We start from the raw sequence: 26067 nt of genomic DNA on the forward strand, positions 1-26067 counted from the left end.
TTCTAATAATCTATCGATACTTTGAATTCATTACTTCTCTTGCAATTAAGATAAATAACAAACATTTCAAATGGAGGCAGCAAGACGACACTATAAAATGTGAGCTAAATCCTTGAAGGATGCAGCCCCATGGTGGCTCCTTTCTGAGGAGTGTTCCTATAAAGACTTGTGCCATCAGAATGTGTTTTGGGAGACTCTGAAGAGCCTAAGTGCAACTGTGAGGCAGTGGTCAAATAGGGGGTCAAATGTGTCAGGTGGTTTTACTGCTCTGCTGCTGCCGCTGTTTCAGCTGATCTTGTTCAGATGCTGTCAGGATCTAATTTTAGAGAGTATTTAGCATGAGGGCTGGGTGTTACACACTTCACAAAAGCATCACACAGCTCCAGGAAGAACAGAAGAGTGCTCACTGCTTTACCTTCCAGTAGTGTGAGACCTCGTCCATCTCTGGTGATTATTTATTAATTCAAATAAAATGCTTGTGTCCTGATGTGGCATCTTGTACTGGTTTCTATTAAAGCATTTTCTTCAGAGAGGTGGATGTAACTTTGGTCCTTTCTTTTGTGTAGTTTCAGTTTCCCAACTTGCAGTGCTGTTTTGTGAAATATTTTCCCAAGGCATTAAACTTTAAAAATGTTTAACGTTTAAAATGTTTAAATGTTTAAAAAACTAATTTTACAGCTTCTTACTAAGTGGTGAAGTGCTGAAATGCATTTAAATAGTTTTGCTATTGAAAGGACTACCATGATTTAGGGCAGTATCTCTTAATTATGTTCTAACAAAGTCTTGTGAAGAGGCAGAGCTAGTGGCAACAAAAGTCTGCAATTAAGGCAGCGTATGTTGCCTGAAATACAAGATAATTGTCCAGGCAAGAGTGTTGGAATAGGTTCAGAGCCTGTAGTTGCCAATGCTCTCTCTAGGTGTTTGGCACATCCAGCAGAGAGGAGAGCTCCTCAGGAATGTGTTTATTACATAGTATGGCCCACTGTACAGCTAAGCCTCAGAGCTGAATGTTTTTGTTCTGCGGAGTTTCATGGCCTCATCTGGTTTGTGTTTTTTGTATTTTCCATCTTCCCCTTCTTACAGGCTCTCAGTGTGGTGTAAAGCTGATGGGTGGGAGCAAAGGTAAAGAATGATGTAATGCAGCAGCAGCCAGAAAGCATCTTTTGTGTGAATTGTGAAATGGCTACTCCATAGTCATCTCCCAATGAATCAGACGTGAGGGGCTGCTTTGTGGAGCCAACCCTTTGTACATCAACTGGAAGCAGGAGGAGACATTCAGTCCAAGAGCTCTTTCTGAAAATGGATTTAACTTTTCTTTTGCCAGTCACTACCAGCATGACCTCATACACTTCTAGTACAATGGTGTGGCTAAGCCTTTGAGTACACAGCCATTACATCATCGCAGCAAATTAGAGAGGGAGGTGGGGAAAGAGGCCTTGTTGTTGTCATGGCCGATGAGATGATCAGGACCCAACTCATTGTCGCTGAGAAGTTGGTGGCTTTGCTGGAGAGTGGTACAGAGAAGCTGCTGCTGATTGATAGCCGCCCCTTTGTGGAATACAACACATCCCACATCCTGGATGCCATCAACATCAACTGCTCCAAGCTCATGAAGCGGAGGCTGCAGCAGGACAAAGTTTTGATTACAGAGCTCATTCAGCATTCAGCAAAACACAAGGTAGGGGTCATTTTCCTCTTATTCATTGTATTTGTTTAAAGGGAGTGGCTGGTAAGCAACTGGTAATAATTTTTCCTTAGGTATTTCATTAAAAAAAACCAAACAACCAAAACCAAACAAGATTATAGAGGACTGAGTTTAGCTGAAATGTTACCTGATTGAAGAGGGTATCGGTTACTATTGAGCTTATCACTGGGATTCTTTCTAGAATCAGTGACAGAGTAAAGGGCAGGGATTTAGAAATTACTCAGAAAGAATGTTCTCAGGGTTCTTGTGTGTTTTGCAAAGCACAGTCTCTCAAGCGCGTGTAATTAAGGCAGGAAACATTCTCTCCTAAACTTTGAAGGATTCTTTGGGGTCTGTGGTGGTGGGGCTTGCTTAGAAAGTGGTCATTTGGTTTGCAAAGAAATTGTCTCTGTCAGTCCTGGCTCTTACTTGCTGTTTAAAGGGCTTTTCATGGGAGCAGTTTGATGGATTTTGGTGTTTGTTTTGTTGTTTCTTTAATTGGGGAGAGGGGTGTGGTTTTCTCCAGATAGTGCTATCAGTGAAAAGAAAATAGCTATGCTGTTTAAAAGTAATTTGTATCTGTGTGTGTGTGTGTGTGTGTGTGTGTTTGGAAGGGATATTGGGTTTTTTTAATCTATTGATGCTTGTATCATGTGTTTTGGATATAAAAATAATCTACTACATTCTTGCTTTGACATATTGAAAATGAAGCTTTTTATTTTTGTTATCTAAAGCATATTTTTATATATAAAGTTGTGCAGGTAACCAAAATGTGTGTGGCATAGTAGCAGTTTAAGGTCTCTTTATTGTTTATGTACAAAACTCTCAGAAGCAGAAAGTGAGGCAGGGCCATCTTCTAAAAAGCTCAGCTTTTAAACATATCCACCAGCCTAGCTGAAGGTACAACATTTCACCAGTGACATAAAATTACCTAATGATAGAAATTTTTGAAGTGGGCTTCAACATGCAGCAAATAATCAATTTACAAACTCTACGGGGAATTAAATCTGAGAGGCTTATGAAGTCTAAAATAAAAACTGTTTAATGAACAGGTGCATAAGAAATCTATATATCTGAACTGCTGGTATAGCAACTGTGTGGGAACCCTCATGGAGGAGATAATGTGGTGCTTTTAATCATCTTCCTCCTTCCTGATTTACTCTGAGGTCCTTGTGTTTCAGATTGAAATTGACTGCAAGCAGGAAGTGGTGGTGTATGACCAAAGCTCTAAAGATGTGACCTCTCTCTCATCTGACTGCTTTCTCACTGTGCTCCTGGGCAAACTGGAGAAGAATTTCAGCTCTGTGTATCTGCTTTCAGGTAAGATGTAACAAAAGAAACCCCTTTTGGGTGACATGTACCAGAAGAAGCCTCTGAAATATGTGAATAAAGAGAAGAAAGAAAATGCTCTTGGTATAGCAGACCTGTACAGTGCTGCTATACCAAGTGCTGCTATAAACTTCAGTTATAGCAGAGACTTTTCTGTAGTTCCTTTTGCATAGAGTGACACTGGTAATACATGCAGTGCTTAGAAATTGCATCTTACAGGGGATGTATTACACCCTTACTCTGTGTAAATGGAAATGGAGAAATGCAGAGGTTTTTAGGTGCATATGCCTTCTACTTTAGGGTCAAAAAATAGTGAAAGAAATGGACTTCCTATTTTTTAAAGTATTGTACATGGTAGGAAGAAAATCTCTTCCGTACTGAATTGGTAATTACTAAAATAAGAACAAAGGAAATGATCTCCCAGAGTTATGGAGATTAATTTGTGTGACATTTTAAACTTCAGCTCCTTAAGTGGTAGCACTTTATTTAGGTCTTTTCCTTTGCCTTTTTTTTTTTTTTTTTTTTTTTTTGGGTTCTTGTTTGGGCTTGAGTTTGTTTGTTTGGTTTTTTTTTTTTTTAAATCCCAGGTCAAAGCACCTATAGAAATTAAATTCCTTATAATACAGGATTTGCTGGTCTCAGGGTGTGCTTGTGTCATTATTTGTGTCATGGAACAGTAGACAGTGTTCACAAGAAGGAGCAAGGAGGGGCATGAAGTAGATCCAAGGCTGAAAGAAGAGGGAATGATGAATATAAGTAGGAAATCCATTGCAGTGACTGGATCAGTGATCTAATGAAGTGTACACCTAGTCTCTGAGAAATGATGAAACACAGGGACTGAATAATGGTGAGAGAAGGGAAAAACTCCAGAGAGATGCTTCCTCTTAGCAACAGGGTTTCACTACTGTTTGTAGTGGCTTCAGATGAAAGTGAGAGGTTGTGGTACAGAGAGAACTTTTCTCAGCTTGTTTTGAAAGTGATTACAGAGAAAATGAATAATTTCTGCATTTGGATATGAGTTTGGTGCTCATGTGAGCTTTACTTACAGTAAGCCAAGTGGGGTTTTGCTTTGGCTAGGGTTGGTGATTTTGTTTTCTTTGCTGTCTAGGTAAGAATTACACCTGTGGGTGGTGGACTACAGTATTAAAATAAGTAACTCTTCTTACATGTGAGCCATCAAGTAATTGTGTGGTGTCTAGGCACAGTAAATGCTTAATGCAAGAGTGCTGAAATAAGTGGTTAATACTTTCTTAAAAACTGAAAATTGTTATTTGAAAAATAAGCCAGTCTAAAAGCAGTTCATATCTCCTCAGAAATCCTTTTATTGTTCAAATTCCCAACTCTGCTCAGCTGTCCTGAGGGGTTTTTTAATAACCTCGAGCAGATTACAGCTCCAGGCAGGAATCAGACTATCCAGAACTCAATTTCCATGATGGAAACAGAAACAACTCTCTTCCAACTGAGAATTAGATGTCATGGCAGGGAGGTGTTGGGGAGGGGCCAAGCACAGGAAAGTATCATGAGCTTCCCTTCCTTATGCTGTTCCTCACTTGTGTGAGACATGGCTTTGATCCTCTGTCTCATCTGCTGGACTCTCTGAAAGAAGTGCTCGGAGAGTCTCCACTCTCAGACTTGCCTGTGGCTCTCGTAGGAATGGACAGGACCAGGAAGGGAGTGTTCCCAGCTCCCCAGTGCATCATCTGGGCAATCACCAGTTACATGTATATAATGATACTGTGAGAAATGGGTTTGTTTTGTTTTCATTTCCAGCATGTGGTAGTTGTCTGTTCAAGACGAAAATGTTACCTAAAGCACAAGCAAGATAGTAGTGCACATGAGCTGAGGTGAGCTTAGCCACACACAGCTGGTAAGGGTCAGTTTGGGAATCTAATGGGTCAAAAGCCTCCTTATAAAAAGCAGGACTTTTATTTTAGCGTGTCAAATGGATTTCTCTTAGCAAAGATCAGGTTTGAGAATTTCCTCTTACATTTTTTTACGTAGCTAGGATGGGGATATTTATGAATGCAGAAACAACTGATGGCTTTAAAACCAGTGGTAGAGGAGAATAAGAGCAAAAGGGAAATACAGGGAAATTATTCACTACTGATCTGTTACACTCAAGCACTTATTTCATGTGCTTATTTTTTACATCTGTTAAAAATCCAGCCACTCAATGCCCACACAAGAAACCTTTTGGGATATGGAATGAAGGAGAATTGGGTAGATTCAGTCTTACAGAAAGCTCCTTGGAGTTTATTGATATGTGGCTGTAGGAAACTAGATAAAATATGTTGTCTCAGCAAGCTGATGACGAACTCTCATAAATGTTTATGGCCCATAATGAGGGCAGGGGTCAGTGCACTGTGTAAAAACAAAAACCTTTGGACTTGAGTTTTCCCTATGCCACTAAATCTGGTTTATTTAAAATAGTGGCCTTAAATAAACATTTTGGGGTAGGAAAATATTTTTTGTTGGGACAGAATAAGGAGCAATTAATGAATATCTGAAATTCCTGCCTCTCTCCTTCTTGAAACCCCCCATGAGTGAGCACTGGGTGAGGTGTTTTTTTATTTAGGTTGTGCATAAATATATGCTCTGCCCTGGAGGTTGTTTTTCATTGAAGTAACTATTGTAAAGACCTCAAAGGAGCCCCTACCAATTAGTTTAAGATCTTGATATAACCATAAAAATATTTATAATCTGGTGAGGAATGTTTTCAGGAATTTAAATATTCCATTTGGTTCTTAATTTTTAACAGTACACAAAATACTGAAATGTGGACACCAAGGACTTAATTCTATTCCCATCATGGCATCTACTCCTCTGAGTTAAGCAAGATTTAAACACAGGGATGTCACTTGATTCCTACTCATATGTTGAGAATTGGATTTACTTGCATGGAGTCCTTTTCCTAGTTAATAGTGTGATGATTTTCCTGCTTGCTCTGCAGAGACAGGAGAGACCAGTGATTTTTGCTTGAATGATCATTATTAAGGCAGTAAACATCAAGAGTCTTGATTAAATTCTATTCCACTATGTGAATGGGAGCATTCATATTCTACTTTTCTTAAATACTTGTTCTTTCCTGCTTTTAATCTGGCTTAGTTCTACTCTTGCAAGCACAGATGTCTTCATGATGGGTTTGTTTCAAATGTTTCCTGTGAAGAAGGTGAAGCACAGCTTTTTACCTTGTGTTGATTTTTAACTATTTTTTGTACAAAACACTCAATCTAAAAAGAAGGCTTTCTGAAAAAAACAGAAAAAAAGCAAAACAAAACTTTTCTGTATATACAAACTGTCATTAAAAATTGTGATAGCTTAACACTGAAACACTATATGAGGCATACTCAAAACAGTGGTTGGTGGGGAATTGCCTTCTAATCTCTTGCTACCCTTCTGCCTATGAAAAATATCAGTAGTAATGTGATGTAGTGGATTCTCCCTTCACAAGAGCTCTCTGGTAAACTCCTGCAGAGCACAAAGGAGTAGTAAGGAGAAATAAATAAATTATTGCTTTTCTATTCAGTGACAAATGTCGGGGTCAAATGCAGTGGACAGTGAATGACATCCTAGGCAGAATGACTATGTAAAGAAACAGCAAACAGAATGAGTTTGGTGAGATTGGACAAAGGTCCTGGAAACAAAGCAGTGAGTGATTACCCAGGGAGTGTGGCAAAAGGTATGTTTCTAATGAAACTTCCCAATTCCTTGTTTCTCCCTGACCTGTCCCTTGCCTAACAAAGTGTCTTACCAAACAGAAGACTTGCATGGAGGATCCAAGGAGAAGGAAGCAAGTAAGGAACTTTGCTTCAGTCTTCTTTATCCTGCCATTCGTTTTAGAAATATTTGAAATTGGAAGCCCATTTAAAGAAACCTTTAGTATAAAAATACTGAAGTATCTGTAGGGTACATTCACCATTGTGTTGTCTTACTTGCCTAAAGAAAATCTGGATAAGAAAAGCCCAGTGCTTTCTCCCTGCTTTATCTGCAGAAGAAACATTCCTTGTGGCAGGGGAGCAGGAAATCTGAAGAATATTCTCTTGTAGGTAGAGCTGATCATTTCCATGTGCTGAAGGGACCAGGGCTGTGAGACAGGGCTTTATTCCTAGTTTCTGCAGTCCCATATGTCAAGTAAGGGGGTGCCATGGGGTTCAGTGTGGACTGAAAAAAGGCACGAGGTTTGATAAAGTCCTGGGAAACATCCTGACACCTTTTCACATTTGGATTTGGAGCTTCATAACTTTCAGTTGTGGCTGACTGAAGTTCTGAGTGTTTCTTATATAGAAGTCTTTGCAGAGTACCCCAGCACACCTTAAAATGGTGGTCATCAATTAAAATAATCAGGTTATCTGTGAATTGAAAGCAGTATAGTGAGAATGAGCTGTTAAATATCCTGCCAGTGTTTATAGGAGGAGAGATTGTTGCACAGTGATGCCAGCTTTCCTGATATTCCAACTGGTTGATTCCATTAGAAGGAAGCCTCTATTGAGAGAGGTAAAAATCTTGCTGAGGGAATGCAGTATTCCCCAAGTGGTCCCATAACCCATGGAGTACAGCCAGTGTTGGTGGGGAGGACATGAGAGAGAGAGAGGAGCTTAGCTCTGAATCACCCTCTTGAAAAGTCTCCCTCTCCATCAATTTTTAAGAGAGCTTAGAAAAGCTAGTACCCTTGGCTACAGCCAGGCCTCTGTGAATATCCTCCCACCCTCTGTACTTAAAATGCAATTTTTAGTGTTCATTTAGTGCCATAATTGTTTTAAGCACTTGGAAGAATGGGAGTAGGGTTTATTACTTTCATATGTGTATCCACTTGCTGTCTTCTGAGACAGAGCAAGGTTTGACTGGAGTAGAGCTCGCATAACATTTCTCAAACCCAAGAATAACTTGTTAAGTTTGCTTTTGTTTTGGATACCTCTGGATGCTTGTGAAACTTAATTGACTGAAATTATGGTGAAGGTTTTTTGGTTTTTTTTTCTTTCCTTAAAGGCAGAAAAGGTGAGTGTGGGTGTCCATTCCACTCTTTGTACTTGTTGTGCGACTTGGAATATGGCACTTGGGTGGGATGGGAAGCTTGACCCCATTCTCACACATCTCCCCTTCCTTGTTTGCTTAACCTGCCTATTAACCTTGTCTTACCAAAGGCAGAAACCCTCCAGGGCAAAGAACTTCCCCTGCTACTGTGCTTGTAAAACACCTGGAATAATGGGGCCACTTTCTGAACGCCACTGGAATAAAAACACCCCTGGCTTTCCCAAACTGTGAAACCTTGGATCCTGTGGAAGGACTCCCTGTGGCTGAGGAGGGGGTGACAGGAATGGGATGGGAGCCCTCCCGACGGGGCTCTCCAGCCTGAGCTTATGTAATGGAAAATGGCACAGGTCCCTGCGGAGCAGAGCTGGAATGCGGGAATTGTAATGGCCTGTGGAGGTCTGCAGCTCGTTTAAACAGAGTGGAAACATTGCAGATTCGTAAAACTTGTGAGTCAGAAAGTTTACAGCTTTCCTTCCTTACAGCAAGGGAGAAAAATCTATACTGCAGCCTTTAGCTAAACACATTAATGTTGGACAGGAATGTGACTGGGAAGGAGCACGAAGAGCCTCTGAGGCAAAGCAAACGTAAAACTTCAGGGTTTGTATATTTTGTCTTTGCTATAGTGCTGTTTGATTTATTTTTTTTAGCCTAGTTTTAGGTAATGTTACCTTACTGGCCTGGCACTAATCAGTATTTACAGTAACAAACTCTATTGTTTTATTTATTTTATTCCTCTCCTAAATCGCTATTTAGGAGAGGAATAAAAACCCCAAAAGCTAAACATGAGTTACTCCACTGCATACCTTTGGTGTGAATACAGGAGTTTGGTGAGGCTTACTTAGAATCATAGGGCCTAAATATTATGTTTTAGAGGTAGCTGCAAATTTTCCTGCATTTTTTATTCCTTATTTCCTTTAAAAGGGAAAATTAAATGAAAAAGGAAAAAAAAAGGAGGATAGTAATATTCCTTTTTAAAAAGGGATAGCAATATAATATTTATTAGTCTGGGGTTATATAAAATGATGAATAATTAGTGCCCTTAATGAAGAAGCAAATTCTGGGTTTAATAAAGGTGGAATTGTCTCTTAAATCCACAAGCTTCAAAGTCTCCCTCTTGCAATGCTGTCTTAGTACATGCATGTAGTCTTTGGTTTTCTGACTCATCACTTGGGTCTCAGACCTTTTCCACTCCCTGCTTTAAAATAATGGTGTTTGATGCTGAATTAACACTGATGTGCTGGCAGACAATTAGGCCTTGTGGGAAAAGGAAGGAAGTAGCTTCTAGTCTGTTTTCAAGAATTCATTGAAGAAAACCAATTTCTCCCTTTGGCTTTTTCAGAACAGTCAGAATCCAAAGCAGGGGGAAAGGAGCAGTATCAGATTTCAATGGCACTTAAGAAAAGTGCCAAAGTTTGCTCTGTTACCAGCGTGCCTTGTCTGTGGTCTTTTCCAGCAGACTCCATGTGAAAAAAGGACACATCCAGTGTCTCTCACATCTCCATCAGGAGCACCAGATGGGATCTTTCTGTGCCTCCTGGGTGAGGCACATGGCACTGCAGGGCCAGCTGGAGCTGCAGGGATGTTGTATTAAACACTTCCTAGGCTTTTCTTAGCCTGGAGTTTAAGGGAAGCCAAGCTCTTAGGAGTTGCCATGTTGTCTGTGTCTCTGCTGTCACCCACAAAAGCTGTTTCAAAAGCTTGTTGGTCAGCTTCAATAAGGCTTCACAAAAGGAGTAATTAAATGAAAAAAATAATGGAAGTTCTTGTGAGCTGTATGAAATGAGCATTGGTACAGTGCAGAGCCTCAAATTAGTGTCTCTCCCTGAAAAGCTGAGCTGGGAGTGGATTTGCTGGTGTGACCAAGCAGCTCAGGGAGCTCAGGCTGGAATAGCTCCCGAGGATCTACTGTGAGATGGGCACTGGTGGCAGGTGGGATTCTTTGGTTCTGCAGCCCCTCAATTACTTGGATGAAAACTATGTTTATGTAGTCTGAAAGTGGAAAGTTGCTCCTCTGGTCTTTGGAATTGGTCTCCATTAGTTGGAGAAGGTGCCAGAGACTTTCATCCTGGTCACCGCCTCCAGCTGGATCTCCTCTCTCCTCTGCCTTGGCCACGCTGCCAGGCTCTGGGGCTCAGAAGCAATTGCTGGGGTTCTCCATCGAGCTGTAGCTGACCAGGCTCACTGCAAACATGTGAAGTGATGTGGACACCTATTTTCTCACCTTTCGTTCATTCCAAGTTAGGTTTCATGGCTGCATTTACAAAGAAATAGTACCAAATCCTCACGGCACAAATGCATTGTCTTTAAGCTTGTTTCCAACTGTTAGGATTTCTGTATGCATGGAGCTCTCACTTTTGTAGGAGTTGTCTCCATACCTGGACAGTTGTACAGAAAAAACAAGTCACACCTAACGATAAGGTTCCTTATTTTCATCTTTCCCTTCCCCTGCAGAGCTGTGAGGAAACTCAGAGTTGCACCTCAGCTGTTGCTCCTCAGTTTCACACTCAAACTTAACCCACCTTATCTGTGCAGCACAGTCAGATCTCTGTTTGTTATGTGCTTTGTCAGTATGCACGTGCCTGATTAGCAAGAGCAGCTCTCTCTAGATGATTAAGGATAAAAATTCTGGTGCACACCTCTGCAGGCATTTGAGGATGAAAAGGAATTACAGAATTGGCTGTTTCAACAGTTATGTTAGGAGCAACTCTAAAGATATATTAGGATTGCTTCCTGGTTGATTTTTTTTTCCTACATGTTAGAAATATGTGTAAGTTGAGACACAGGATGGATGTATGAGGGAGCATCTGTGTTGTGTGATGTTAATGAAGAGTGATGCTCACATTTTGAAAACCTATTTTTTAGTAATTGGTGTTTCTATTTAACCTTTTTTGCTCTTCCCTGGGCCAAATCAGTAATTAGTATGTTCCCTGCAAACTTGTCTCATCTCTGAATGGTTTGACATCCCATTGAAGGAAATACAAAGACTAGGGGGAAGAAGAGAAACCAGTGTAACATGGAATGAACATAAGAAACATTCACCTATCCTGTTATGGTGTCATTTAACTGGAAAGGTTTTATTAAATATTGGATAAAAACAATCAAGTATGACCTGCACTTCACAGTACTTTGTACTAAGTGTTCAAATCAAGACCTTTAGGCTTAGCTCATCTTTCATTTGCAAACCTGCAGAGTGGTTTGCAGCGCCCTGTCCCTGATTGCAGCGGGGCAGCTGGCAGCACTAGAATGCTCCTGCTCTGTTTCCACAGAACACAGAGAAATGAGCTGCTGTAAGTGCTTGTGCTTCTCAGGAGTCATTCCTCTGGATTAATTTATGATTTTTGTTTAGTGGTAGTTAAACTAAGTAATCATAAGGATCTGGATGGATTCCATTCCCTCAGTGAAAGGAAGCTCTTCCTGAATCAACAGTATTTCTCTATCATTTGTTGCCACCTGATCGCATATTCTTCCCCTGCCTCTTCCTGTTTCTAGCAAAGTTAATTGGGAGTTCTATTTATATAAGGACTTATGCAGTGAATCTGTAAGGAGGAATAACTTTTACTGCAGAATTTTGCTGGAACTTTTTTCATCCCTTCTGAGTTTGGCCCTGTTTTGTTTCCTGAGTTGGCTGAGAAGGGAGCTGACACTTCTGATACCAAGATTCCCTTAGAGATCCTACCTTTATGGTCCCAGCTGTAGTTAGGGAAGCCTTGATCAAAGAGAAGTCTGTAGTCACCACTTTGCAGAACCATAGCAACAGGGCAATCAAGTACTTTACTGGATCTTGCCAGATCTCTGCTAATGGATGTGGAGGCTTGTAAGCAAAAAACACTTTGCTGTAAGGACTGGGAGGTGTTGGGTTGTCTGCCACACACAAGGGCTGCAAAACCACTGACAGCTTTTGGCACTTTGACATGGTTTTGTAGAGACATCCTGCTGAATGTCAAGAGAGCTGTTTTAGCTCAGCTTACCACCAAGCATACAGAAAACCTCTGTGGTTCAGAGCTATTGAGGAGAGAATATTTTAGAGTTATTTGTCAGTCATCTATTTCCAAGGCCCAGTGACATTTATCAAAGAATTCAGTGAAACTATTAACCCAGTAGCTCTGTTAATGATCTGTAGATTTTTTCTTTCCCTCCACCACCCCCCAACCCCCCACAGTTTCAACATGCTCTTGCAATTGATTTATAATTCACATGAGCTGGAGTAGTGGTGGGAGAAAGGGTGTTATTTAGAAACTAACTCCAGAAGAAAAGTGTATTTTCTCTAATTAAAACAAACTGCACAGTGCTGCCAATGGCCCTGTTCCAACTGAGGTCGGTAACGAGATTTAAAGAAAAAAAATTGCCTTATTGCAAAGGTCATCTCCAAATTATAGAATTTGAAACAAAACCTGTCCCATTTTTCTTTTCAGGCTCAATTTTCTGTTCTGCATTCTTACCTGTAGACTAAATTAATTCTCCAAGTGTTTAAAGTTTATTTTTTGAAAACTGCTCATTTACAACAGAAGTGTACAGGTGATCTGAGTGCTTAAAACACTTTTCTCCTAAGAGGCTCCTCATGTAGACTGGTCATAGAGTTCAGCTTTGGGGACTCTGGGGAGCCATCATCTGTGTTAGAAAACAGAGACATTTGAAATAAATCCCTTTTCTCTACACATCTTTAGATGCTGAGAGCTTTTAAAATTACATTTCCCTATATATTTTAAAAATAGGTATATTTTGTAAGGTAGTGCAAGTAAATAGTGATGAGTACAGTTCTTTTGAACAGAAATGAGTCTCATATTGCCATGACAGCTCAGTCATCATACATGTGGATGCTGTTGTTCCAGACCCCTGACAGTTAAAGAAATTGGTACTTAAGCAGAATGCATATGTGAGTGTGTTTTGTTGGTATGGGGTTTGCTTGCTTGTGGGTTTTTAAAGCAATTTTTCCAACAAACTGACCTAGAATGGGTTTTTCATATTGGGAAGTGCCATAAATCAAAGCCAGATTCACTGAAAAGCTACTAACCTTTTGAAAACCTGGTCACAGAGGATGGCAGGGAAGACAGCTCAATACTTGAAACAAATCAGTGGTTTTGTGCTTTCTCAAATCAGTTCAGTACAGACACTAACACCAGGTTAAGATACACTCAAAGGAAAGGAGGGTTCACTTGGTGCACATGTAAAGGCAGGCAATATAATGTTAGACTCTAGAGATTTGATGGTTTTGTGAGTGTAATTCATGTTGTAAAGGTACTGAACCAACATGCTACTAGGAAAGCTGCTACGAGCAGAAAAGAAGAAACGTGACTTTGAAAGGATGAATGCCCTAGAGGAAGTGTTGAAGCATCTAATCTTGAATCATTTCAGTTAGTCTTGATGGAGTCCTGGCATAAAAATAAAATAAAAGATTGCTTCTTATATTTATGATGACAGAGCATGGGTTCCATCTCCCAAAATCTCAAGTGTTTGGCACATTAGCTTCTTGCCTAATTTCTTGCCACAGGTTTCACACAGAAATGAGACCAATTCATAGGTTGTTGGGAAGAAACCTTTTTTGCAGAACTTTTCCCATGTAGTCTTTGCAAAGAAAGCACAGATGTAAAATCCTTGCTTGTGCAGCTTCTTTGTAAGGACTTCTCTATTTCCACCCATGTTGAGAGGATCCAGAAAGTAGCCAACAATACTCCCAATAAATAAAGAATAAGCAGATGAAACCAAGGCCAATATTTGATTTCCTCTTCTTCACCACCCTCTCAACTAACTGCTTAAATTCAATCTCAGATGTATATGCTACCTATAAGTTCAAGGAATGCTTCCTATAACAGGAAGGAAAACATTAGGCCATACAGAAGAAAATTTAGCAAGTATGGGAAAGAATTGTTTTGCAAACTCTTCCTCTCATTTGACAGAGCAAGCAGGACCTGTGCTCCTGGTGGGCAGTGCCTTAGCTTGTCTAACAAAATAGACAAGTTATTTATTTATTTATTTATTTAGGAGACTGAGCAGGAATTGCTGTTCATAAAATGTTTGCTCTAGAATCTGCTTGCTGGCTTTTTTTATTAGATAAAATGGGTTGTTACACATTATGCCTTGGTGTTTCTACATTTACTAATGATACAGATTTTAAAATCTGAAGAATAGGCATAATTCAGGCAATGGTAATGCAAGCCCTGGCAAAACAGTACATTAGCTTATTCCTGAGTAATTTTAATTCACATCTTCAAACTGTAATCATAGTGAACATAGCATTTGGCAGATTCAGCACATCACTGCTTCAATTCCTTGATGATAAAAAGGTGCTTCATTCTGAACAGGTTATAATTACTCTTCCTTCTGTTGAAACTCTGCTCATCTGGGAGGAAAGAGCTGGGGATTTTCACTGTGCTTTGCAAGTCTTCCCTCTGCTTCACCTCCCCCCCTCGAGATGGAGAAGCCTTGGCTTGGTGTGGTTTTGAAAGATGAAACTTCTTCCAGTGTCCTGGATGAAATACATTAATTGTGGAGCAGCGTTCAAAATAGTACTGTAGGATTTTAGTGAGTACTGTAGGATTTTAATTAGTAATGTAGGATTTTAAAAACAAGCATTACTAAACACATGTTAATGCTTTTACAAAATTGAGTAAACATGACTTTTTCTTAATGAGCTCTCAGTATAAACCTGATACAGGAGAAGGAAGTGTCTAGAAAGCATCTTGCTGGGGTGGAGACTACAAGGTGTGCTTGCTCTTGGCGGGGTGAGTGCTGTGCCTGTTTTTCTGAAGAATCATTTCCACATATTAAAAGTGGGAAGAAGCATCAAAAACTTCTGAGAAGTGGAGGGAGAAAAATAAATGTTCCAGGCAGAGTGGGAATATGTAGCCAGGCCTTGGCTGCTGATGGATGGTTACACAGACAGGTTTGTATTTCTTCTCATATTCTAGGGAGTGAAAAATCAAGGATTACTGTTTTTCCCATTTTGTCTGGAGAGTTACAAAGCTGACCTCAGGAAGAGGCACACGTACAGCTTCTCTGCTAAGGCCTTCCTGCTGCCCCTCAGTGCCTCCCCCATGCTAAGTGCTGCTCTCCCACAACTGGCACAGGCAGCACCACATTTGTAAATTAAATACCTCTCTTCCTCTCACAGGTGGATTTGCTGAGTTCTCCAGCTCTTTCCCTGGTCTCTGTGAAGGAAAATCCACACTCATCCCTACTTGCATTTCTCAACCCTGCCTACCTGTTTCCAACACTGGCCCAACTAGAATCCTGCCTCATCTCTACCTTGGATGTCAGCGAGATGTCCTCAACAAGGTGAGCATTTTGGGTGCCATGTGGGTCACTGGAATGAGTATCTGATTTCCAGGGATCTTCCTCCAAGCTTCCATCATGGTGCATTGTTACAGCTGTGAAATGGCAGAAGTGGATGCAGGTAAAAGCTGCCTGCACAAGCCATGGAAAGCTGTGGGAGAACCAGTGATCCACACAGCACATAATTAATCTTTGGATCATTAAATACAAAACTTGGGCTTCTTTCTCCTTCATCTTGGGGCAGATGATATGGTGCATTCCTCAGGAACCGATCAACCAACAGCAAACTGTCCCATCTGCCATGAGAGCAGGTCAAGTGCTTTCCTGTCACAGCTCTGACTGGTTTGTTTTGGCAGATCTTGGAGGTTTACACAATTATATTCATGGTTACAGTAGGACAAAGGAAGATTGTCTGATTTTAGTATTTCTTTCAAGTGCTAGGAAAAAATAGCACTTAAACACCATGAATTGTACAATAAGGGATTACTGCTAACAAATCTTCGTGCACCTACTGAAATGTTCAGACCTGGACAATCACTGGGGTTCTTTAAAATGAGCTTTTATAGTAGCACTGCATTAAGAAACTTTTATTCTTTCTAAGTACATGGGCATTTAGTAATTTCTGTTCCTAAAGAACAGCCAAAAAAAATTTTATATACTTAAAATAGTCAGCAAAATTATCAAATTATAGCACTTGTAGGATGCTGGACTATTAGATGTCTAAGAGAGCTTGTCTCAAATTGCCATAGGTCTCTATTCCTATGTATATCCACAGATGTTTTCCCCCACAAGGAGCCAGCTCACACTGCTTCCAACCTGCATCTTGGGTCCCTTCAAAGGGAATTTTTATTCCTTTTGCTGTGTGTGCCCTCTTGCCTCCCTTGTTCTCTGACAGTCCTGTTCATTAGTTGAATCCCTAACAGCCTTCATAAGATGGCATTAAATACATGGATGGGGGAGAGGGAAGGAGTGCTTCACCCTAGAATATTGCCCTAATTATGTGCAAGGCTTATGTGTATGGTTTTTTATCCATGTACAAAGCTTAAGCCAGGAGCTATAATAAGGAGTCCTGTAAATGGATAAAATGTATGTACTTTGACCATTTTAATTTTCACTGCTTTCTTCTACTTTTACTCCATCCCAGTCTGGCCATTAATGGGCTATTTTTAGATTTTTCACAATTATTTTAAGGGGATTTTTGACACATGAGCAATCATGTGGAAGGTAATTGTGCTTTAGCAAAGAGCACAGAAATGGAAGATAGTCAGCAGTCATTGCATCTACTTTGTCCTTTAAAATCTTCCTCGTCTTTACTGCCAAGGTAGCAAGTGAGCCATTCAAATGGGATTCACTTATGATGGATGCAAAGCAGCTTATTACTATCCCTACCACAAAAGTCATTTATGGTCCCCAGACGAAAGACAGCAAGAACAAAGTAATTAAAAAAATAATAATTCTTTCAGTTGATAAGGTATTAGATGTTTTTATGCTGTTTGGTTTCAGTGTGTCTGCAGTGTTGGTGTCACTTCAGTTTGCAGCTGCAGATACTGTAGAATTAGTGCAAGAGCCCCAGGAGTTGGTCAGATTTGTACTTCTTCACGTGATCTTGGGACTGAAAATTGAGGGTTCCTGTGTTTCCCATGCTGTATGGAGAAGCACACCACCTGTTCAGGTGTTCTTACCACCTGGTGTCACCTGACAGTCTTTCGGAAGTTCTTCCATTGGTCACCTCTTAGATTTCTTATCCATTTTTAGGACAAATACAAGTCTTTTGATTTCAGATCTACTAATTTTTTGTACCTTTTCCTCTTACTTGGGCATATCACTTGTTGGCTGCACAAACTAGACCTGAGTGCCAGTGACTTATCTACCTCTTACCTACATCTTCAGTTTCCATGTTTGCATCTGGAAAATGGTAAATGGCTTCCATCTTTAATACTGGAAAATACTAAGCAGCTGTGGAAGCAAATTACAACTTCTACCTCTTAGAATGCACTTGATATTTTCACCAATACCAGCAAGTTCCAGTTTCCTGAGTTTAATCAGTTTCTGGATTTAACTAAAAGTTAGTGGTAGCCACACACTGGCACATCAGAAACACGAATAATGGATCTCTGCTGCTCTTCCTGCAACATCCTTGGTTGCTGGGAAGCCTGGATCCTGCTCAGGGGCATTGGGGAGAGCAAGGAGGATGACTTATCACACCGATTGCCCAGAAACACATCGCAAGAAATCTGTGAAGTAAAGAACATTTGAAAGCAGAGGGCCAGAAACAAAAAAAAGGGACAAGTAGCAAAGTGCTGTCTCTGTTAGGATAGTCCAGGAGCTGGTAAGTGGTTACCTTTGCATGCTCTGGTTTAATGGCCCTGCTGGGGCTACCTGGGACAAGAAGTCAGCTTTCTGCTAAGATTAAACTAGCTGTTTTCTATTCAAATCCAGGTTTTTAAAAAAAAAAAAAAAAGAGCTAAAAAATTCTAGTAAGATTCCCCCAACTATTAAGATGCACTGATCTTTTTGCCTTCAAAAGCTGTGAGCTCTCCTGATGCCTTCCATTCACTAGACATACCAATTTCTCTGAAATTAAATCATCTCAAAGATATCTGCAAGAAACTCCTAAGCAGCGCTACTGTTCAACCTGATGAATTAAAGATGTGAATTTTCATCAGGTTTTATCAAGATGAGCTTATCTTTTCAGAATCTTTATAAGCTTATCTCTGAGTGCCTGAGTAGGGGAAATGCTTCTGTTGTTGCAGAACAATCTGTATTCATGACCTTTTCAGAATACTAATGCTATTTACCATTAATACCTCTGCTGATAATGCTTTATTTAGGAAAGATATGCAGCCACAAATGCTTGGTTTGTGTCCTTCAGCAAAATTAATGATTCATTCAGGAAAGTCTTAGGAGAATTGTAATATTTTTTGCAGATTTCTTTCTACCTGCTTAATTTGGAAAACATTCATCTTTTTTGCAGTGTTGAAATGCTAAAAACCTCCTAAGAGTTCTAAGAGAAAAGTCTGCTTGTTTTGGGTCTCAGTGTGGTACACTGTGGTTATTTTCCTGTGATAGGTTGGTGACATTGCAAGACAGTATTTACTTTTACAGAAGATCTTTGTTGCTCTTTGTGAGAGGAAAGCTGCACTCTAACCTACACAGGAGTCACAATGTCCTTTCTGAAATTAGTGTGACAGAAAGCAATCTGTAATGTGTTTATGGGCCTGAACGAGCCTCCTACTTACACCTCATGGTTTGTACCAGCATTTCAAATGTAAAACTTTCTGCCTTCCCACTTGCATAACTATTTTCTTTCTTTTCTTCCAGACCTGGATTTTATTTCCTGGAACAAAATAACATTTTAGGGTGCTATTAATTTTCAGATTAAACAAGTCATAAAGTGTAAATAAGCTTACAAAAGAGCATTTACCTTCTTTTCACAGAATTGTTAGTATTAGGATTTCTGGATCTTCCTCCCATCGTAATTCACTTCTTCCTCTTGGGTGCCTCACAATGAAGGCACTGTTATGGTTATTACACTGGAGCATGTCACAGTGGGAATGATTGATTCTTCAGAACAGAAGGAAGCAGAACTTCTTTCTTTAGCCTCAGTCTGAAAGACCAGCACTAATATTTTGGGGTGGTTTTTTTGGCTTGTAGATTTCAGACTTGGCGTCTGCAGCCTTCTTGTTCCATTTGAATAATCAATCCCACATCAAAAACCTGGCATAACTGTGCAGTGGTGATGGTTGGACTGTGCAGCCCATCAGTGTTTACGTTTTAAAAGAAGTAATAAGATTTTCTATTCTCCCAAATTCATCACCCCCCTTAGCTATGCTCTTAACAAACCTGACCATGGCAGTCCATTTGTCAGTGAGACCTCCACCACCTCCCTCTTTCTACCTGGGAATTCAGGACCCTGTGTGTGCTCTTGTCTCAGATATTCCAGTTGCTCCTCACTCACCTTCAAGCAGAGACAACAAGGAGTGAGCTGGTTTGGGGTCAGTATTTCAGCTCAGTGACCTAAAGCCAGTAATTGTTTCCCAGGAGCTGCTGGAGAACTTCTGGATCCTGGAAGGGAAAAGCTGTGCAGTCCAGGACAGCGAGGTGGGGATGTTGGGGATCAGGGGTCTCCCTGGCACATGTAAGATACCAGGAGCCCAGTTAGTCCCCTGTGCCAGGAATCCCATTCCCAGTACCTCTCCCCTCTGGATAATTTCCAATATTCCTGTATTTCCTTACAGCACTCCTGCTTTTAAGCATGTCAGTGTGTGAGAGTGAAATCAAGGCAAGGAAGGTGCGAGAGCAGCAGCTGTGGAAGGCATGCAGGGCTGGAGGAGCTTGGTGCTTCAGCTGGAGGACGTGAAGGAAGGGAGAGGGGTAAACAGGGACATACTGGAATTTGTTGAGAAAAGCTGAGCTATACTGGGAGTGTGACCCAGGAAATTAGCAGGGCAAGAAGCACTAAGGCTGAGAACTTACCTTGACACATACAACCCTTTTCCTTTCTTTCTTTTTTTTTTTATTTTGACCATTGCTGCAAATATTATTTCTGCTGATTTGCTTTGCAAGGAACTGTCCCTCTGTTCCCCTCGGATGGGTGTGTTCATGGCATAATGCACATCCATTAGTTTAAGGTGCACACACCTCCAGCCTCTGAATGTGTGGATGTGAGAGACTTTGGATGAAGGGTTGGAGCACTGCTCATTTTGCTCCAGGCAACAAAAATCAGCTCACTAGCAGAAATTCATGCTAATTCCCTGTTTACAACCACTGTTGGCTGGACTTTGTGCACCTTCCTCTGCAAGTGACTGATGTAGATTCCCTTCTCCCCTGCAGCCCTTTGTTCTCACTCAGCATTTAATTTATGCACGGATATCCCTGTGTGCGTGTTCATCCCTTCTACACACACCGTGCCACGCGTGCAGGGTACCTGTGCTCAACATCACATTATTTAGACTGCTCTGACTGAACAAGATAGAGTCCTGGCTCTTCTGCTAAATGAGCATATCCCTGTTTCTCCTCACCAAAAGATCTCTATGCTTACAGAAAAAATATGGGGAAGAATCAACCATTTGGCTTTGTGACTGTATTTTCCTACTGGTAGATCGCCAGTTGAAATCTGCAGTGTAAGAATTCATTCATGCTGCTACTCCTATGGATTGACAAACTTTATTATGTATCTGCTATGAAAGCAAAAGGATTAAAATCAGATTTTGGGGGGCGCTTTTTTTTAATGTTTATTTTGAGAGAAGAGTTTCCATAGAAATCTGGCCAAAAGTCCCCCAATGTTTATGTTCAGTTTGAGTAGTGCCCAAGCCTAGTACTGCGTGTCACTTACTGCCAGATCCTCTCTGAACCATGGCAGTTTGATAAGCATTACTCTAACATGCTGAACTGCTTTTCTGTGTCAAGATGCTTCCTTGGAGGAGACTGGATGGTTTGTGGTAGAGCCACCTCTACTTTTCCAGTACTTCTTCCACATGTTTTTGCACTAAGGTGCCCACTGCATCACAAACTACTTTGCACAACTCTAAATACTGTAAGTATGGCGAGATGCAGTAAAGAGGAGCCTCTCTTTTATTTCAGTCATGAAAACTGACTTATTTAAAATCCCAGTTGACTCTTAAAAATATACAGTGTCTTTGCTTGTTCCAGTGACATTTCTCTGAGAGACAAGCGGCCTAGAGACTGAAAGCTGAAATTGTAAATCACAGAGCAGGACTCCTGTAAAATGCCACTCAGTGCTGTGTAGAGATGGTTTAATTCAAGGTCTTCATCTCTTTCACTGAGGTTTTGAGAGTTTTGCACATTCCCTTAGAAACAAGAAAGTCCTGGACGTGAGAGGTGACTGCAGGAGGCATCCATTTCATTTCCTATTTCCCACCAATATCTGTGATGGGGCACTTTCAGTCCTAGATATGTGATCTGGAAAACACATATTCAGGTCAGCAAACTGCATGTGGGAAGTGTTTGTTGTCAGCTTGCATGCTGAGAATTTAAACCAAAGTAGCAAAAAGTTCATTCTCTTGGAAGTGATGCTTCAGAGTAGCAGAAGGTATTCTACCATTACTTCTGTTCTTTGTTAACTTTGTTTTTATGGGATTTGCAGTCCATATGTTATTTGGACATACTGGATGTCTCATTGGAAGTTGTTAAAAGAATCGAAAGCTGAGGAGTTGTCTTTTTCTTAGAAGAATGTCCCTTACACAGCTAGAGAGCAATTCCAACACAAATTTCAGTTTGATTTTTAGCTTCATAATGTGCCAAAGGTACCATTTGACTTCTCGAGGCTTAATCTTCCTCTCTTTCCTAGGAGCTGATGCAGCAGAACGACATTGGCTATGTCCTGAATGCCAGCAATACTTGTCCAAAGCCTGATTTTATTCCAGAATCCCATTTCCTCAGAGTGCCTGTGAATGACAGCTTTTGTGAGAAAATTTTGCCTTGGTTGGATAAATCAGTCGATTTTATAGGTGAGTAGAAAATTTTAATTCTCTCTCTCAAACAGTTTGTGGGTTGCTCTGTGTGTCTGCTGTGCTGTTTTGGCTGGGGAAGCCCCGAGTGCTTTCTGGGTGGTGTGAAAATACCCTCAGGATCTGTGGACATGGTCAGCATCACTTCATAAGCACAGGAGCAAAAAGTGGGGAGATTCTTCCACTGCACGTTCCAGCATTACAGAACAAAGACACTTCAGAGCTTTCAGGCAGCCTGGTAGATGCCTGATATATGTCTGCAGAGGGTGGATTAGGAATTTGGACATACACCTTCTGTCTTTACCTTTGAGACGTGAAGTAGCCAGATCTGAACGGGCCAAATTGTTCCATCGTGAATGCTTGCTTTTTACTTGTATATAAAATTAGAAACAATCATCTTTCCCAGCCATCTAAATAGGGCTGTTTATGTGCACATTAAAATGAGGTATGCTGTGACTGCAGGATGTTTCCTGTGTGTGTAGTCATGCTTTTTCTATACTCAATGCTACTACACAGTGCTAGAGAAAATAAGTAAGTTTTGTTTCAAGCTTCCATAAGCTTTGCAATTAGCAGTTCACTTGGAAGCTTTGAATAATTTTCAGGAACACTGCTTTCTTTGCAAACTTTTCATCCTGGTATGATGCTGCTGAGTTTGACACTTGCTAATTTCGTTGCCATGCAGAAAAAGCAAAAGCGTCCAATGGCCATGTGTTGGTGCACTGTTTAGCTGGGATATCTCGCTCTGCTACAATTGCCATTGCATACATCATGAAAAGAATGGATATGTCCTTGGATGAAGCTTACAGGTAGGGACAAATCTTCCCTTCCTACTGACTCTTGTGCTTGTTGGCCTGCTTTTAGGGTGGATGATGAAAGGTTCTATGACCAAGGGTAGAAGCAGACATTTTATCTGGTGGTTCACTGGCCACACTTCTGCTTTAAGCATATGTTTCCTCCAGAAATAAATTAATGGTATTGAATAGATATCACACAGCTAATATTAACAACTACCCACTGCAAAATGGTCTTTGATCCAAGCAGGCAAGTACATGGAATGTAAAGTGCCTATTCAATGTATGTGTCTTGTCCTGGTTCTGGCCAGGACAGGGTTAATTTTTGCAGTAGCCAGGAGGGGCATGGCCAGGACCTGGAGGTTATTCTGTGCCACCTTCTGTCACTGCTGGGAGCAGGGGAAGGGTCCCTTCTGGGGCAGGGTCAGGTACTGTGGGGTTTCCACATGGTGTGCATCATTCGCCTCTTTCTGGTACCCTCTGTCACCACTGTTGTGCTGTTACTGTTCATTTTCTTATCTCATCGCTGTTTCTGATAGATAAACTGCTCTTATCTCAACCCATGATCTTTGCCTTTTGTGCCCCCAGTTCCCCTCTCCATCCTGCTGCAGAGGAGCAGTGCATGGTTTGGGAGTGTTTTGGTGGGAGCACCATTCCTGAACCACAGCTGTGTGTACAGACAAACACAGAGCTACGGCACACGTGTAACAGCATCTTGTGAGCCACAGGGAGAGCAGAATGGTCAGGGTTGAAGAGACAACTGAGGGTAACTTAGGACAAATGCTGGACTGGATCTGTCTCCTGCAGTTTGGTAGTGCTCACAAAGAACTGCCTGCAAGTGAAATGCCCAGGAATGGAGAAAGCTTCTTTGTTGCTATTGAATTCAACTAAAGCCTGCGAGAAAGTATTTTGAAGTATCAAGTCTCTGTGGCATTTGGTAATATTTATGGAGACCCTTTTCCTCCTTTACAGATCCCATTTTTTCTCCACTTGGACTGTGAACACTTTCCTACCCTCCAGGTGGCTTGGTTGCCATTTACTATGACTTCTGTATTTAATTTAACCAACTGCTTTGTTGTGTTGCACAGAAAACGATGATTTTCTTTTTGATGGGCTTCCTGGTGCATCACTGTTAGGAGTTATGCAGAACCAACTTGAGTAATTGCCCTGGAGCAGGGGGAGAGGAGCCCCTTTGGAATCACCTGTGTGTTTGCTACAACCATCCCTAAAACAGGGATGAGGACAGAGAGATGAACACTGGATATTGCCACGTGATTTCCATAGAAACTTTTGTTTTAAGCTGTTGAATGTCGTTGTGTGTGCAGTGAAAAAACTGCATGTAAGAGGTGCCTGAGCTGCAGCTCTCTCCTGCTGTGCTTAGACACTTCCCACATTTCCCTACTAGAGCCTCCTGGCAGCTTGGTGGTGTGCAGCAATTTCAACATGAAACAGGGTTGGTTAAGAAGCTAAAGTTAAGAAGCTCAGTTATCCAGGCACAGATAACAGGCATGAATTACAGTGGATGTGGACAGAGACTGTGCAGGGTCTGAGCTCAGTGAAAAAACCTGCCTGGTCTCAGGCCATAGTGGCTGAGGGCAGAGCTGTAGAGAACTAGACATTTCTAAAATGCACACACTTCAGGGAACTTCTTCAGGGAGCTTCTAAATTCCTCCATGAAATCTCCACATTAAATTCTAGTTTGTATCTTAACCAAAAGCATGAACAGAGTGTGAAGGATTAATCCCACTAAGTGTTTTTCTCTTTGCACTGTAGATGCTGAGCAACTGCTGTGCAATTTAGACTATATTTTGTTATATTTCCTTTGACATGGCTCAGTAAGAATCGTCTGCAGAACATTTCACTCGTTGGTTTGGGATCTCTTGTTGGCCAAGCTTAAAAGAAAAATACTCTTCTTTGAATTAGTGGAAGTCATTAGATAAAATGTTTGTCTGACACTATTACAAAAATAAAAAGGTGATACTGTTACTTGAAGTGAAAGTCAAAGAAATAAACTTTGAAAATCTTTTGTATAATGGACTATTTAACAGAAATAAACATAAGAATGAAACATTGTAATGAAAGTAAGTAATGAAACATGGAATACATGTTTTCCAATTGGAAAAAGTAGTGCATATTTTAGATGAAAAAGCTTGCAAAGCTTTACAATTTGTCAGGGGATCCAGCATGCTTTCCCTACTCTTTTCATTTTTAAAAATTCTAATTTCAAATTTGGAACTGCCCAGTATTTTGGAGAGCGAGGAGAAAGTGGAGATGAGGAGAAAGGGGAGAGAACAGAGTGTTGGGGACACTACCAGAAAACAAGGCAAGGAGGACCTTGCTTTAAATAACTAACCCAAGTACAGCTCACTTTGACTGGAAAAAAATGAACAAAGACCATTAATTCCTGGGAGCAAATTGCTAAAAACCTTCACATCAAATGCTAAGAGGGAAAACTACAGAATTTCTCCTGGGCAGACTCACTAGATTTCTCCATTTGCCAGTGTTACACTTCATATGGTGGAAGTTTCCACTATCAGCTTGTGTAACCTGATATTCCAGGTCATAGTGTCATAGTATTGTTTGTTCTTTGGCAAATTCAAAAATATAGAAATAAAAAATGCAAGTTTCAACATTTTTCATGTGCTAGCATGAACACACATACACAGGTACACCTTTCCATTTTTCTCACACTGCTTTTAATGACTGCACACTCATCATCTGTACACTTCCCCAGACAGGTTTTATTTTTAATAGTATTTAATTTTCCCAGTGACACATTATATGTGTGTTTGTACTAGATTTAGCTCCTCAAGGTTTCTTCCCTTGTTAATTCTTTTGTCATATGGTTAATCATAGTTCCAGGAATGTTTTTTAGAAAAAAACCAAAACTGGAGGAGGAGGGATTTGGGCAACTCTGTTTTGCAGCCTCTTAAAAGCAAAGTACTTATTTATCCGTGTTGCAAATCAGTGAGGTAGGAAATATGTCTTTATATTTAACTTTGAAATAAATAGTAGAAATCACGTGATACAAGTCTTTCATACATTTAGAATCCTGGTTCAGCAAAACATTTTCAGTACCATTGCACTTTCAGTGCATGAGTGGATTGGCACACCTGTGCCAGGCCAGGCTGCTTCCTACAGCACCCCAAAATAGGTGAGCTCTTGCAGGGGTTTGGCAATCCCGTTGCCCTTTACTGCTGAACACCTGCAGGGCTTGAGAGAGTGTTTTTGTTGTAATGCTGCATTTGCACCTTTCTGCTTTTGATCATCACATCAGTGGTCAATAACAGTGTGGGGTAGAAATCACTTGCTGGACAAGGTCAGAATGTAGCAGGGCTCTCTGTCTTGCCTGACAATAACAAACAGCGTAGGCAGTGCAGTGGTGACATGAGAGAGGTGACAGGAACATGTGATGTCAGTGGAATGGTGGGGAAGGTGTCCACTCTGTATCCCATGGGAAGTGGTCTCTTTGCTAAAGCTCAAGTGCTGTTCA

The 26067-nt window shown here is 40.8% G+C and overlaps 1 protein-coding gene across 3 annotated transcripts in view; it reads left to right on the forward strand.

The window, feature by feature from the left end:
* DUSP16 (dual specificity phosphatase 16) overlaps positions 1–26067 on the forward strand; it is a 63939-nt gene that overhangs the window by 33794 nt on the left and 4078 nt on the right. For all 3 annotated transcript variants that reach the window (XM_069003426.1, XM_069003424.1, XM_069003427.1), the window contains exons 3-7: positions 1084–1678; positions 2866–3004; positions 15153–15316; positions 21624–21783; positions 22466–22589. In XM_069003426.1, coding sequence (XP_068859527.1) covers positions 1448–1678; positions 2866–3004; positions 15153–15316; positions 21624–21783; positions 22466–22589 — 818 coding nt within the window. In that variant the 5' untranslated portion in view covers positions 1084–1447. The remainder of the gene's footprint in view (positions 1–1083; positions 1679–2865; positions 3005–15152; positions 15317–21623; positions 21784–22465; positions 22590–26067) is intronic.

Source organism: Aphelocoma coerulescens, chromosome 1A, assembly GCF_041296385.1.
Source record: "Aphelocoma coerulescens isolate FSJ_1873_10779 chromosome 1A, UR_Acoe_1.0, whole genome shotgun sequence".
Classification (NCBI taxonomy): Eukaryota; Metazoa; Chordata; class Aves; order Passeriformes; family Corvidae; genus Aphelocoma; species Aphelocoma coerulescens.